The sequence below is a fragment of the Rhinoderma darwinii genome, chromosome 7 (genome assembly GCF_050947455.1).
Source record: "Rhinoderma darwinii isolate aRhiDar2 chromosome 7, aRhiDar2.hap1, whole genome shotgun sequence".
Classification (NCBI taxonomy): Eukaryota; Metazoa; Chordata; class Amphibia; order Anura; family Rhinodermatidae; genus Rhinoderma; species Rhinoderma darwinii.
The window spans coordinates 119,342,077-119,356,244 of record NC_134693.1 but is presented as its reverse complement, the minus strand read 5'-3'; the positions used below and the strand labels follow the sequence as shown (position 1 = coordinate 119,356,244).

The window sequence follows — 14,168 nt, the reverse complement described above, 5'->3', positions numbered from 1 at the left end:
GTCGTCGCTAGCAGCCGCTATGGCTGCTACAGCGGTAGCGCCGGCCACTGAGTGAAGAAGCGCCCGGGCGGAAAGGTGACTTCTGAGTCGCCAAGCCCGGGCGCTTCTGAAACAAGCAGGAGAAGGGAGCCAACGCAGCACCCCCTTCTACCTGCTGGAGTGATGCGCCCTGTGCGTAGGCACAGGTCGCACACCCCTAAGGCCGGCCCTGGGTAAGTTCACACGTAGAGTAAATACTGCAGATTAAATCTGCAGCATAATAGAGTAGTAGCAAAGTGAATGAGATTTGAACAAATCTCATCCACACGCTGCATAGATAAGCGGAAAAAGCTCAGAAATTGACATGCAGTGCAGTTTTTAATATGAAGCATTTCAATTGTATTTGTTGCTTTTTTGTTTATCGCACTTAATTTGATTGAAGGTAAAACCCGCAACAAATAGCAGATGTTGCAATTTATGCGGCGGAAAGGCAAAAATCGCAACCCAGAAAAAATTTCAATCTTATACTTACCCAGAATTTGTGGCTACTTCATCCAGGCCGGCCTCCTGGGATGGCGTTTAGTCCCATGTGACCGCTCCAGATAATCACAGGCTGTGGCGGTCACATGGGATGAAACGTCTTCCCAGGAGGCCGGGCTTCAGGACGTCAGCGAGACACCTTACCTTACAATTTGGTGTGGTTTTTCGACCGAAATTCCTTGCAGCCACCAGAGCGGATACACTGTATACTTTTACACAGCGTATCCGTCCCATGTAAACGTAGCCTAAGTGTGATGAATATAGGAGTTTTCAAAAAACTGGCACCCTATACTTTTCATAATTTGTGTATTTCAGCACAGGAATAAAAATATTTGCAACAAATAAATGTCCATCACGGCGTATAATGTATGTATATACTGTATATTCAAACCATACCCTATTCTCAACTTTCTAGGATAGTCTAAAAGAAATATTGAGTATAATCCTGAATTCAAGGCTTTTGCGCTAAAGAGATACTGTAAACCATTTTTTGCCTCTAGAAACATAGAACAAAGAATTTTATAGCTCATAATCTATCACTGTCTCTATGAAGAAAAGGAGGGAGGGGGGAATAAAAGCCGTTGCACATCCCTCGCTGTGAGGAAATGACTTAAATTGCGTCTCCTGTATGCATACTTAGATGCACATGCCAATGCTGGAGTACCATAATAAATATAATTATTAGCTTAGATAAGAGAGATGGTTTGGACAGAAAAAAGAGACTTGCATTAGTAATACAGGAACAGAATGATAAGCACAGACTGTAAACTGTAAAAAGAAAATTAGCACTTTGCTGGGGAAGGTAGATTTGAGGCTTCAGATGAGGATTTCCAAGCTGGAACATTAACTCCTTGCCTGTCTGTGACAGGCGATCAGGAACAAGCACTGACAGGAGAAATACTATTTTGTTATTGGGTTTCTAAGAGTCACCGGTAACCACAAAAAATAACTTTGGACTCCTGGGGGTGACATATTTAAAAGGAATGTACAATCAGAAAATGAATTATTTGTATTATTTACATATTATGTGACTATCCATATAAAAATAATCCTGAATTCTAATCTGTATGCTACTGTGCATTAGATCCAAATAAGAGGCTGACATTTTCTGTTTTCTGAAGCATACTTTACTGCTTTGCTGTGTAGATTGGGACAGGGTCAGCAGAGTCATTATTAGAGGGCAGTAGATTTCATGACAGATGACAACTCTATTGCACCGCTTGAGGCTTAGATATGAAGAGCAATATTATACACACAAATACAGCTATGTATGCATCTCCACAGCCACTCTATCAACTTGATATAGATGCTGAAACTTGTGTTTAAAAAGTAGGTAAAATCAAGGAAAACTACCTTTTTTTTTTAGCCTAAAGTAAAACATTTTTTTATGCAATGTTCAATTCTTTTCCTATCTGTAATCTAAGAACATTTCACATTGAACTATGTAGCCACCTCTAGATTTCACTAATTCCTCATCTAGCAAGTTAGGTGAGCAGCAAGAAAATGCCTATAAATAATCAAATTGATAGAATTAAAAAGAATAACTGGATTTGTATGTTATCTACGATTATGCATTTGAGATCTGTACTACTGACATAAAAATTCAGCTTCAACAGACTATAATGATCTTCAGTACTCACTCCATACGTCCCTAAATTTAATGGAAGAAATCAGATTCCAGGTGACAGATTCTAGTCATGGAGAATAATACACTTGAAAAACATGGAATTCATTTGTTAGGTTTTTTTGGGAACTTTTTTAGTTGTCAACAGTAAAATAATAGAGTTGAGTACGCCACATGGGATTCTCAAGTGGTTTCCTACCTGCAGTTAGTCATTACTTTTCAACACAAAATAATCAAGTGAAACCATTCCCCTTATAGTTTTGTTGGATCCTATAGGAGAATCAATTCAAGTGAATAAAACAAACAATCTTCTTGGTTTTTATAAGTATCACCAGATATTGGTAAGATTTAGTATGTAGACAAAACTAAAACACAAGGGCAGATACATTCATAGAAAAGATGAGTTCCTATAGCAAAATTCACAATCAGGTCCCTTCCAAACGTTTCTTAAATAACTAAGTTTTAATCTTCTATTTTTGGCCACTGATTAAGTATTAATTTAAGAGAAAATACAAGCAATTCGATTCTCTGTACTAACCCCTTCCGTGTGTTGGCTTATAGCACTACATGCAGCTCATTTGGGGGTCAAGAATGCGTATTTCTTGTTCACCCTCCGACTACGGGGGAAGCCCTCCCTTGTCTGGTTTCCTCCTCCCAGCTTGTAGAACCTGTAGAGATGGATAGCGCTATTCATGTTTCATGAATCCCATTAGGGAATACCTGAGTTGGGCCATTATCCCTGGACAGTGAGTGTATACAGAAACGGGGCTTGTACTCCACAATACCCAAAAATTTACCAGAAATGGCGGTGAATAAAATTAAGTATTTTTAAGTAGATCGGTGATCTGCATACAGCTACATTGCTGGTACATAAATAAATAATCCAGAACTGACCTCAAGGAACAGATGTCCTTTCCCACATGGATTCCCATAAGCACGAGTCTGTGGTAACTAATTGCTAGAGGCTACTCTGTTATACTCATGATTTTAAGACCCCAGTCACATCACATTTCTGGCCTATGTTTAACATTTACGCCGAGAAAAGCTTCCAACTTATTAATGACATAGGCTGTAACGGTCACCGATAGAAAATAATGGTATAGGTTAAACATGACCACTTTGTTGCAAATAGTCTATTATTGCATCTGTTTAACCTATGTGTGAGAGATGCCATTGTTAGGCATCCGTCAGTCATCCATCACCCATAGACTATTATGGCATCTGTTTAACGTATAGGTCATGAAAAGCAATTAAAAACCCCAAGGCGTATATGTTAAACAGACGCCTGTGACGTATGCCATACAGTGGCTTCAGTCACCCATTGGCTACCATGTTAAAAAACATATACCACGTGGTAAAGAAATTTTCGCGGGATCCTGTTGTATGGAATAGCGTATTCTACAACGCTGTTACATACTTTAAAAAAAAAAGTACAACAATGTACACCAGGCCGACAAAGGCCAAAAGGACATTCTTTTTGGACTCTGTCAAGCTAAAGGAGTCCTATGAAAATGTTTAGCATGTACACTGGGAGCTTTCCCGATATACACATTAAGCATAGGTCAAAAACTTTATGTAAATGAGGTCTTAGTTTAGCAGACATGAGTTAAAATCCTAATACTGTACGTTATCATGTGTACAGTGCATTCAGGAAGTCTTCAGACACTTTTACTTTTTTCACAAGTGAGGCCTTGTGCTAAAATAAAAACAAATGCAAGTTTTTTTACCCATCATTCTGCACTCCATACCCCATAATGACAAAGTGAAAACAAAATATTAGCAATCTTTAATAATTTATTGAAAAGGAAAAACTAGAATATTGCATTGACATAAGTATTCAGACCCTTTACTCAGTACTTAGTTGAAGCACCTTTGTCAGAGATAACAGCCTCCAGCCTGGGTATGATGCCACAAGGTTTGCACACCTGGATTTGGGGATTTTCTGCCATTCTTCTCTGCAGATCCTCTCAAGTTCTGTCAGGTTGGATGGGGACCGTCGGTGGACAGCCAATTTCAGGTCTCTCTAGAGATGTTCGATTGGGTTCAAGTCAGGGCTCTGTCTGGGCCACTCAAGGATATTCACAGAGTTGTCTCTGAGCCACTCCTGTGCTGTCTTGGCTGTGTGCTTAGGGTCATTGTCTTGTTGGAAGGTAGACCTTTGGCCCAGTCTGAGGTGCAGAGCACACGATCAGGTTTTTATTAAAAATATCTCTATACTTTGCTCCATTCATCTTTCCCTCCACCCTGACCAGTCTCCCTGTCCCAGCCACTGACAGACACCCCAACAGCATGATGCTGCCACCACCATGCTTCACTGTATGAATGGTATTAGGCAGGTAATGAGCAGTACCTGGTTTCTCAGAGACATAACACTTAGTATTGAGGCCAATAATTTCAATCTTTGTTTCATCAAACCACAGAATCTTATTTTTCACAGTCCGGGAGTCCTTTAGTTGATTTTTTGCAAACTCCAGGTGGGCTTTCATGTATCTTTTACTGAGGAGAGGCTTTTTTCTGGCCGCTCTGCCATAAAGCCTAGATTGGTAGAGTGCTCCAGTGATGGTTGACCTTCTTGAAGTTTCTCCCTTCTGCACACAGGATCTTTGGAGCTCAGCCAGAGTACATAGTATAGTGGGGCAGCCAGCTCTAGGAAGAATCCTGGTTTTTCCAAACTTCTTCCATTTAAGAATTATGTGGCCACTGTGCTCTTAGGAACCTTCAGTACAGCAGAAATTTATATGTAACCTTCTCCAGATCTGTGCCTCCACACAATCCTGTCTGAGCTCTATAGGGAGTTCTTTCCTCCTCATGGCTTGGTTTTTGCCCTGATATGTATTGTCAGCTGTGAGACCTTATATAGACAGGGGCATGTCTTTCAAAATCATGTCCAATCAAATGAATTTACCACAGGTAGACTCCAGTCAAGGTGTAGAAACATTTCAAAGATGACCTAGAGAAATGGGAGGCCCCAGTGCTAATTTTCATGTGTCATAGCAAAGGGTCTAAATACATATGTCCTTGAGTTTTTCTTTTTAATAAATTTGCAAAAATTTTGAACATTCTGTTTTCACTTTTTCATTTCGGGAAATTGAGTGCAGAATGATGGGGAAAAACTTGTATTTTTAAAATTTTATCAAAATGGGAAAAAAGTGAAAGGGTCTGAAAACTTTACGAATGCACTGAAGAGGAACACTACGTCTCCATGGGTATGAATTCAGTTAAATTCAATCATTTTTTTACCACTCTGTACAAGAGTTATTAATAAGACAATTTGGAACATGACTGTTTTCTTAATGTCAAAAACCTGTCACTCTCTGAGGCAAACAGACTACAACAAACTCTATGTTAAATGAGTAATCAGCAATGCGGGACATGAGGGACTGGTGGAGATAAAGGCCTCTTTATGGGAGGGAGAAAAGGGCAATAACCTACCTGGCCATGCTATATTCCGGACCTAAATAAACTTGTGTGTCGATGAAAGTCTATGTGACACCCATGGCCGCGGACCCTCTGTATTAATCACCCCCGATGTCCGCAGCCATGGATCAGTGAGCGCTGGCCCGCATCTCCTCCTCAGGAGACGCCAGCACTCACCTCCGCTCTGCTGTGTCCCGTAGTATGTTAAATTAGCCCATGATCACCCTGGACTATAAAAAAGGGCCCTGCCCCTTCCTACATTGCCTCAGTGTTGTTGTGTTTACCAGTGTTAGTCTTTGCAAATGGTCCCTTATTGTTTTCCAGTTCCCAGTGTTCCCGTTCCTGCTATCTGTATCCTGTATCCTGTGCTACCTTGTTCCTGTGCCATTGAGAGTTGGAGTCGTGTTGTGCTGTATACTACTTCTTCCTTGTTACACCGCGCCTGGTGTCTGCCTGCTGCCAAGGTCCCATCCCAGCCTACCATCGCTACTGTCTGAATTACCACAGGTACCCTTATTCGAACTATAGACTTTGACTTGGTATCCTGTTGACCAGCTGCTATCCCGCTACGACGGTACGGCCCAGCGGATCTACATACCCACAGATCGTGACAGTCTAGTCATTAAGAACCTAAATAAAATATACAAACATATAAAATACATCCGGTATATTCATTTCCTATGTTTATAATAATAAAGATTTTGATATAATTGAATATGAAAAACTATCTAGACCTCGGTTACAACACTTGTATGTCAGATTTTTAAGCTGCTCACATGGTCATCAGCAATTTGTTTTTCCCATAGGGTAACGTTGAATTGTGAGTGATGGTAATGCCACAATTTTACCATGAAATGTGGACGACTCCATGTTGCCATACAGCCCTATTCTTGAAGGAAGTGATGGCATATTGCTAGTATATATTGTCCCATACTGATTGATGGGGGTTTGACCGGAATGACCCCCAACAATTCATTCACTTGAATGGAGCTGTCTTGCAGTTCCCTGTACAGCAGCAATCTCGACTACCCTACAGCTGTCCCCTCATTCTCCGGAAAAATGGGGTTCCCGTATTGAATTTTTTTTTGCTTTAACAGCAGTTTTTGGTGCAAAATAATAGCGTACATCTTAGAAGAGAAATCTGTCTAGTATGTTGCAAGTTGAACTAAATATATTATGTAGTGAATTTGGGATAAATTAAACATCTAATTTTTCCTTTTTAAGGTGTTGTTCTTACGACACAATTGATAAATGCGCCCAAAAATGTTCTGTGATGTTCTGACACTTTCACAACTCACATGTAAGAGACAAAACTGACACGGGTCTTGGGTTCTTGTCCATCGTGTGTCATCATATATTTCCTCATCATCAATGAGGTGACAGTTTTGCCAGCCTGCATAGTCTGTCTGTACTTGAGATAATGGAGAGTGTGGAGATACTCCGAGAGACCAATTTCAGACTAGACTTGCTGTCAGACAACTGTCTCAAAACAGCTTTACCTCACTGCTCGGTAATGACTCCGTTAGAAAAGGGCGATTTACAGGAGGTAATAAAAAAACATTCAACATTGTGCTGGGCAAACAGTGTTTCTTTCTTTCTTTTTTAAAATATAATAAATAGAAAGGGGCCACTAGTGATATTGTACAAAGTTTCCTCATATAATATACTGATGAACCGATAGGAGTGGTGGGACAGACAGTGGAGACAGCTTTGCTAAGGACATTTGTACCGCTGTCATGTAAGTGTAATCCAGGATCTCTGATCGTAAGGCAATTGAAAAGACCACAAACCTGCAAGATAGATATTGGAGAGAGATGGATAGATGATAGATAGATAGATAGATAGATAGATAGATAGATAGATAGATAGATAGATAGATAGATAGATAGATAGATAGATAGATAGATAGATAGATAGCAAGTGAGAAGCCAACACTTTCTTTAGAAAAACAAAGCTTTTGGCACCATTTACTTGGATCAGCAAATCCCCACCGTTTCCTATAGCTGTTATGCCATTGTTTAACAATTTGTCTACGCTGTGTGCAAATTCATCATAGACAGTGGAATTGATCCAGACTGAATACCACTTTAGTACCAAATCATCATCACCATCATTATTTTACTTGAAGCCCAGGGAGATGTGAGATTTTTGATGAAGAACAACAATCTCACTGAAGGTTGCTGAAGGGTCACTCAGATGAAGATTACGAATTGATCAGTGTTAATGAACCATAGGAACAATAAACAACAAAACGCCATGTGAAAATAATGCTGCCGTACTGTGATCTCAGGGCAGGACAATATTTACAAGAACAGTAGTGAACAAGTGGACTGTCCTTAAACCCATTAAAGTAGTGAAAGCAAACAAGAACATTGCTCGATAGATAGATACAGCAGATAAAGTGGCGCATCTACCGCTGTAGCAGCCATAGTGGCTGCTATGGGGCCCGCGGCATGAGGGGGCCTGTGCCGCGCACTGGAATGGCCCCCCCATGCCCGGTGGCGCCGCTAGCAGTCGCTATGGCAGCTGCAGCGGTAGCGACACCACATTCAATTTATTTGCGTCTTTAAGACACAAATACTATTGAACACTATGACAGAGCATAGAGGTATCTCCCTGCTCTGCCATTGGCTACAAGCCCTTTGGCATGCAGCCTGTCAGGCGCAGGGATGGGATCACTGCGCAGGCCGGCGTGATAAAGTCACTGGATCATGCTAGTCTATGCAAGTATCCTGTCGGCATTGAGGAGGCTTGAGTAAAAGCTCAGTTCGTCACGAAAATGGGACCTAGGTGAATATAAAGTTTTTTTTGTTGTATTTGTTTGGGGTGCACTATCTACAGGTGGGGGGCTATAAGGTACTATCTCTAGGGGGGCTGTATGGCACTCTCTACAGTGGGGGGGCTGTATGACACTATCTACAGTGGAGGGTTGTATGGCATTATCTACAGTGGGGAGTTGTATGGCACTATCTGCATAGGGGCTGTATGGCAGTATCTACAGGGGGCTGTATGGTGCTATCTACAGGGGGGCTGTATGGCACTATCTAGAGGGGGGTTTGTATGGCACGATCTACAGGGGGGCTGTATGGCATTATCTACAGGGGGGGTTTGTATGGCACTATCTACATGGGGGCTGTATGGCACTATCTACAGGGTGGCTGAATGACAGTATCTACAGGGGGGCTGTATGGTGCCTTATGGTTAGTGGACCTGTCAGTTCTATTATGGACCCCTATCTGTGGGCTACATACTGTGCTACCAATAATGTTGTATTTTAGTGTAGAGAGAAGCATCCATGTAATGTCTTATTAACCCCCCACCCCCTGACGGGTCCCCTGTAAATTGACCTGTGCTTGAATTATACACTGCACTAAAACAATTATATTTTTAAATCAATGTGATAAAACCAACTAATTTGATTTGTTCAATAGGTTTTCTCTTTTTTTTCTGTTTTAAAAAATTGCTTTTAAAAATTATTATAAACATAGAAGCATTTGCAAATGGCAGATGATAAAAAATATGTAAATGGCTCATTTTTAAAAAATTTTTAGAGGAGAAAAACTATTTTAAAAGCTCATGTGAACTGTTAGAAGATAAACACTGACTTATAATAATTGTCTCCTGCAAGATCATCAGGAAATAAGTCGCCTTTAGGCACCGAGAAAGATAATTTTTAAATTGCTTTAAAACAAAAAGAAGAAAATTAGCTGAGTGAATTAACACTGTGCGATGGAGCAAAATTAAATGTTAAGGGCTTGAGGGGGAAACAAAATGCACCTCTCATACAGATCACCAGAGAACTGCATTCTATAGTTACCCATGCAAGTCTGAGGACAACAGTCTGAGAAAAACTATAAATAAAGCCATAAGTGCTCACCCCATGAGGTGAGGATGAAAATTTGGCCCTCTTATGACGTTGGCTAAGGGCTCTCGCACACGACTTTTTATGGCATCCGATTGGCACCCGATAGTTTTCACGGACCCATTCACTTCAGTGGGTGAATCTCACGGACCCGACTCTCATATCCGTGGAAATATAGAACATGTCATATCTTTCCACAGATCACACACGGAACTTGGGCGGCACACACGGTCATGTGCAAGAGCCCTAATACCTACACCCCTAACCACCTTGGACAGGAATACATAAGGCTTGTCCACCCCCTATCTTCTTTCCATGATCTTTGGGTTAATTCCCCATACCCTTGTTTGTTAACATTGTATGGCTTGTGGAGTGGGGGTCCCTGGACATGTTCTCGCCATGCATTAAAATAAGGGATACAGCGAACCTTCGGCTAAGTCCCTCCTCTCTAGGGGACCCATAGCAGCTACATTGGCTGTATCTATGATACATACGTCCTTTGAAATGAGAGTCCATACCTGCATACTAGTTATAAAAATAGCATATATTAAAGCACTTTTAGACTAAAGGAATATGAAAGGAATAGATAGAAAAAAGAAAAAAAATAGGAAATGTACCTGCTGCATGGTGATCAGGTGATCAGGTGATCAGCTAATCAATGGGGCGGATCGTTTTTAAAAAGGGGTTATGAAGAGGGTAGAAAATATTAGAGTGTAAAATATTGTGGTCAGTAAGGTGTCAATAGGTAAGAAAATTCTAATAAAAGTGAATTCTGTAAAAAGTCACATAAACAATGATCTGAAGCAGTGACCTTTTCTGGTACATGACATTAAACTTACCTGTAGATCAGCATCAAATTCATGCTTCAAATGAGCCTCCTCAGCTGCTTCAACCAGCCTCTAAAAATGAAGAGAAATACCAGAGTCAGTAAGGAGTTATATAAGTCATATGCCAATTGTAGATATCAATAGTTATCAAAACTGCTGCAAAAGTGGAGCAGTTGCCCATACCAACCAATCAGATTCTACCTCTCATTTTTCAGAGGTCCTTTGGCAAATAAAAGCAGAAATATGATTGGATGTGATGGCATGCAGCTCATACAGCTGGGCAGCTGTGCATGGTGCTGTAGCGTCTTATTTAAGTGAAGAAACTTTTTAAATTAAGTTTTCCTTTTTTTCTATTGCATTTTTTGTTAGGAACAAGGAGAAGAAGTGGGAATGGTTTCCATGAGGGGAGAAGGATAAAACGTCTTAGAGGAAAACGTCCGTTCTTCTTCTCCCCTCTTTGAGATCTGTCCCCACTTTTTCCGCATTTCAAGATCTCTATATGAAGTTGGTCATATAGGAACTATACACTGGATTATATAGAATAAGTGAGATGCCGTTTGACATTGAGGTCGATAAACAGTGTAATTATCTTACAGTTCTCCATTCATTATACCAAAGATAAGAATTTGATTTGAAATGAAACAACTGAGATCCAATTGAAGTGAAGACTTTCAGGTTTAATTCAAGGGGTTGAACAAAAATATTCTGTGAAACATTTAGGAATTGCAACCATTTTTCTACACAGCCGCCTCATTTCAGGGGGCTCAAAAGTAAATTGGACAAATTAACATTACCATAAATAAAATGTTTTTTTTTTTAATACTTTGTAGAGAATATTTTGCAGGCAATGACTGCCTGAAGTCTGGAAACCCATGGACATCACCAAACGCTGGGTTTCCTACTTTGTGATGCTTTGCCCGATCTTTACTGCAGCGGTCTTCAGTTGTTGCTTGTTTATGGGTCTTTCTGCCTTATGTTTCGTCTTAAGCAAGTGAAATGCAGCTCGATTGGGTTGAGATCTGGTGATTGACTTGGACATTGTAGAATATTCCACTTCTTTGCATTAAAAAAAAACTCCTGTGTTGCTTTCGCAGTATGTTTTGGGTCATTGTCCATCTGTACTGTGAAGCGACGTCCAATCAACCTTGCTGCATTTGGTGGAATCTGAGCAGAAAGTAAATCCCAGAACACTTCAGAATTCATCCGGCTGCTTCTGTCTTCAGTCACATCATCAATAAACACTAGTGACCCAGTACCTTTGGCAGCCATGTATGCCCATGCATGCCCATGCCATCACACTGTCTCCGCCATGTTTTACAGAGGATGCGGTGTGTTTTGGATCATGAGCCGTTCCAAGCCTTCTCCATACTTTCTTCCTCCCATCATTCTGGTACAGGTTGACATTAGTTTCATGCTGTTCCAGGACTGAGCGGCTTCCTTAGATGTTGTTTGGCAAAGTCTAATCTGGCCTTTCTATTTTTGAGGCTGATTAATGGTTTGCACCTTGTGGTGAACCCTCTGTATTTGCTCTCATGAAGTCTTCTCTTTGTAGTAGACTTATATACTGATACACCTACTTCCAAGAGAGTGTTCTTCACTTGGGTAGATGTTGTGAAGGGGTTTTTCTTCACCATGGAAAGTATTCTGCGATCATCCACCACTGTTGTCTTCCGTGGACATCCAGGCCTTTTGGAGTTCACAAGATCACCAGTGCGCTCTTTTTTTTTCAAGAATGTATCAAACTGTTGATTTGGCCACTCCTAACATTTGTGCTATCTCTCTGATGGATTTTTTTCAGCCTAACGATGGTCTGTTTCACTTGCATTGACAGCTCCTTTGACCTCATGTTGTGGGTTCACAGCAACAGCTTCCAAATGCAAATGTCACACCTGGAATCAACTTCAGACCTTTTACCTGCTTAATTGATGATGGATTAATGAGGGAATAGGCCATGCAGCCCATTAAATAGATTTTGAGATAATTGTCCAATTACCTTTGGTCCCTTGAAAAAGAGGCAGCTACATATAAAAGAGCTGTAATTCCTAAACCCTTCCTCAAATTAGGATGTGAATACCCTCAAATTAAAGCTGGGAGACTGCACTTTAAGCCCATATTGATTATATAACTGTATATTCAATATGTTTTGGTAAACAGCTAAAATGCCAAAACGTGTGTCACTGTCCAAATAATTCTGGACCTAACTGTACATTCACAAGCTTTTGGGTACTTTCTCAAATCGCCAAGGAACTAAGGAACAAGGGCAGAGGCATGACCTAAAGCTCTTAGGCACAATGCAATGTTTGTATCAGGACCCCCACTTGCCATGTGCCATTTATAATACTGGTGTATACTTATGCGGCAGAGGAGCTGTACCTGGAATGTACCTCTGCAGCCCTATAGCTATGTCCCTGAATAATGAATACATGTAGAAGTGTTAAACAAAAAAGCAAAACCTTTTTGAATACTGAAGAATTCCACCTGGTCTAATAATATTTTGTATTTTAATAGAGAAAGATAAACTAATATGACTTAAGGTGGATTCCCCAACATAACAAGTGATTGAATACTGCAAAGGTGGGGATATGACTGCCGGGCCCCCAAGTTATCCAGAAGGAAAGGACCATGGCTGAAAACAGCTTCTTCTCAGCACAGCGTCAACTTTTGACCAAGCAATCTGCAGTAGGCTTTCAATACAGACCCACTCCCACACTGTGGCCCCTTCATTCTAGAGATAAATGGGGATCCCAGCGGTCGAGTCCCCAACCAGCCTGATGATGATGACATATCCTAGCAATATGCCATCTCTTGCTGTCCTCTGTTATAGAAGGGTAAACACATGGAGAAGCACGTGGGGGGGGGGGGGGCTCTGGCATCACTATGCAGGGTAGGTAACCAGTCTGCAACCGCATATTGTCAACAGCTTATGATGTTAATGGCACATAACCCACAGGTCCTTGCTGCCCATGGCTAATGATGCCAATGTCTGAAGGTACATTAAAGTAATGCCAACAGCTTAGTTTCTTTAGATTTTTTTTTTGTATATGATACAGAAGAGAGTTTTCTCTATATCCATCACATCAGATCTCCTTGATCCCTGTGATCACCGTCATCGAGGAAGATTATAAAGAATAGGTAATGATGACATTGCAGCCTTAAAACCTTTCAACCTTTAAACCAAAGAATGAGAAGCAGCCAGAGGAAACCTGGATCAATATCACATCGTATGGAAAATCTATAAACATCATTATAAATTACAATTACAGCATTATTTCACTGTAATCAATGAGAAGAAAACAGCAGGACATCACTAATCTGCATTTCTCTATTACATAAATATGATGATCAATAGCTCCCTCCCTGTGCTGATGCCCTTATTGAAACATTAACTTTTATTTGATATGGATATGGACATTTGTATAATTACTGTACCCGTCTTACTATAGAGCAGAATCTGTTTGTACTTAAGAGAAAAGATTGCGTATCTACTAAATGTCTCAAAGATAATTGCTGATTGGTTGCTGCACCAATAAAAAGATAAAAAGGAGTAAATAAAAAGGGGAACAAATTGTGGAATTAGGATGCCATTGGACTCATACATGCACTCATAAAGAAACAAGGGAGAAAACTAAAATTCATTAAAATAAATTAAAAGTACAATTTGAATACTGACTAGGTGTTTCCAAGGCGTAATGACTCCTTTGTCAGTCCATAACAAGCAACAATCATATTGACCTAAGGAAAGTATCCAAAACGCGTTGTTACTAAGCAGTTGAATTGTACTTTAACATATCTTCAAGATCTTTCCTATTAACCCTGATGTTTTTCCCCTCGTTTTTCTGTCATACCATTGCATATTGGATCCGTAAGCTTGGTTGCCGATCAAAAAAGGTCCAGCTTTAGAAATCCCTGGCAGGTCTGG

At 40.5% G+C, this 14,168-nt stretch overlaps 1 protein-coding gene across 2 annotated transcripts in view; it reads right to left on the bottom strand.

Moving 5' to 3' along the window:
- The window catches only part of CACNA2D3 (calcium voltage-gated channel auxiliary subunit alpha2delta 3), a 753,617-nt gene that overhangs the window by 475,050 nt on the left and 264,399 nt on the right, over positions 1 to 14,168 (bottom strand). For both annotated transcript variants that reach the window (XM_075833901.1, XM_075833902.1), the window contains exon 4: positions 10,262 to 10,321. In XM_075833901.1, the coding sequence (XP_075690016.1) occupies positions 10,262 to 10,321 (60 nt within the window). The remainder of the gene's footprint in view (positions 1 to 10,261; positions 10,322 to 14,168) is intronic.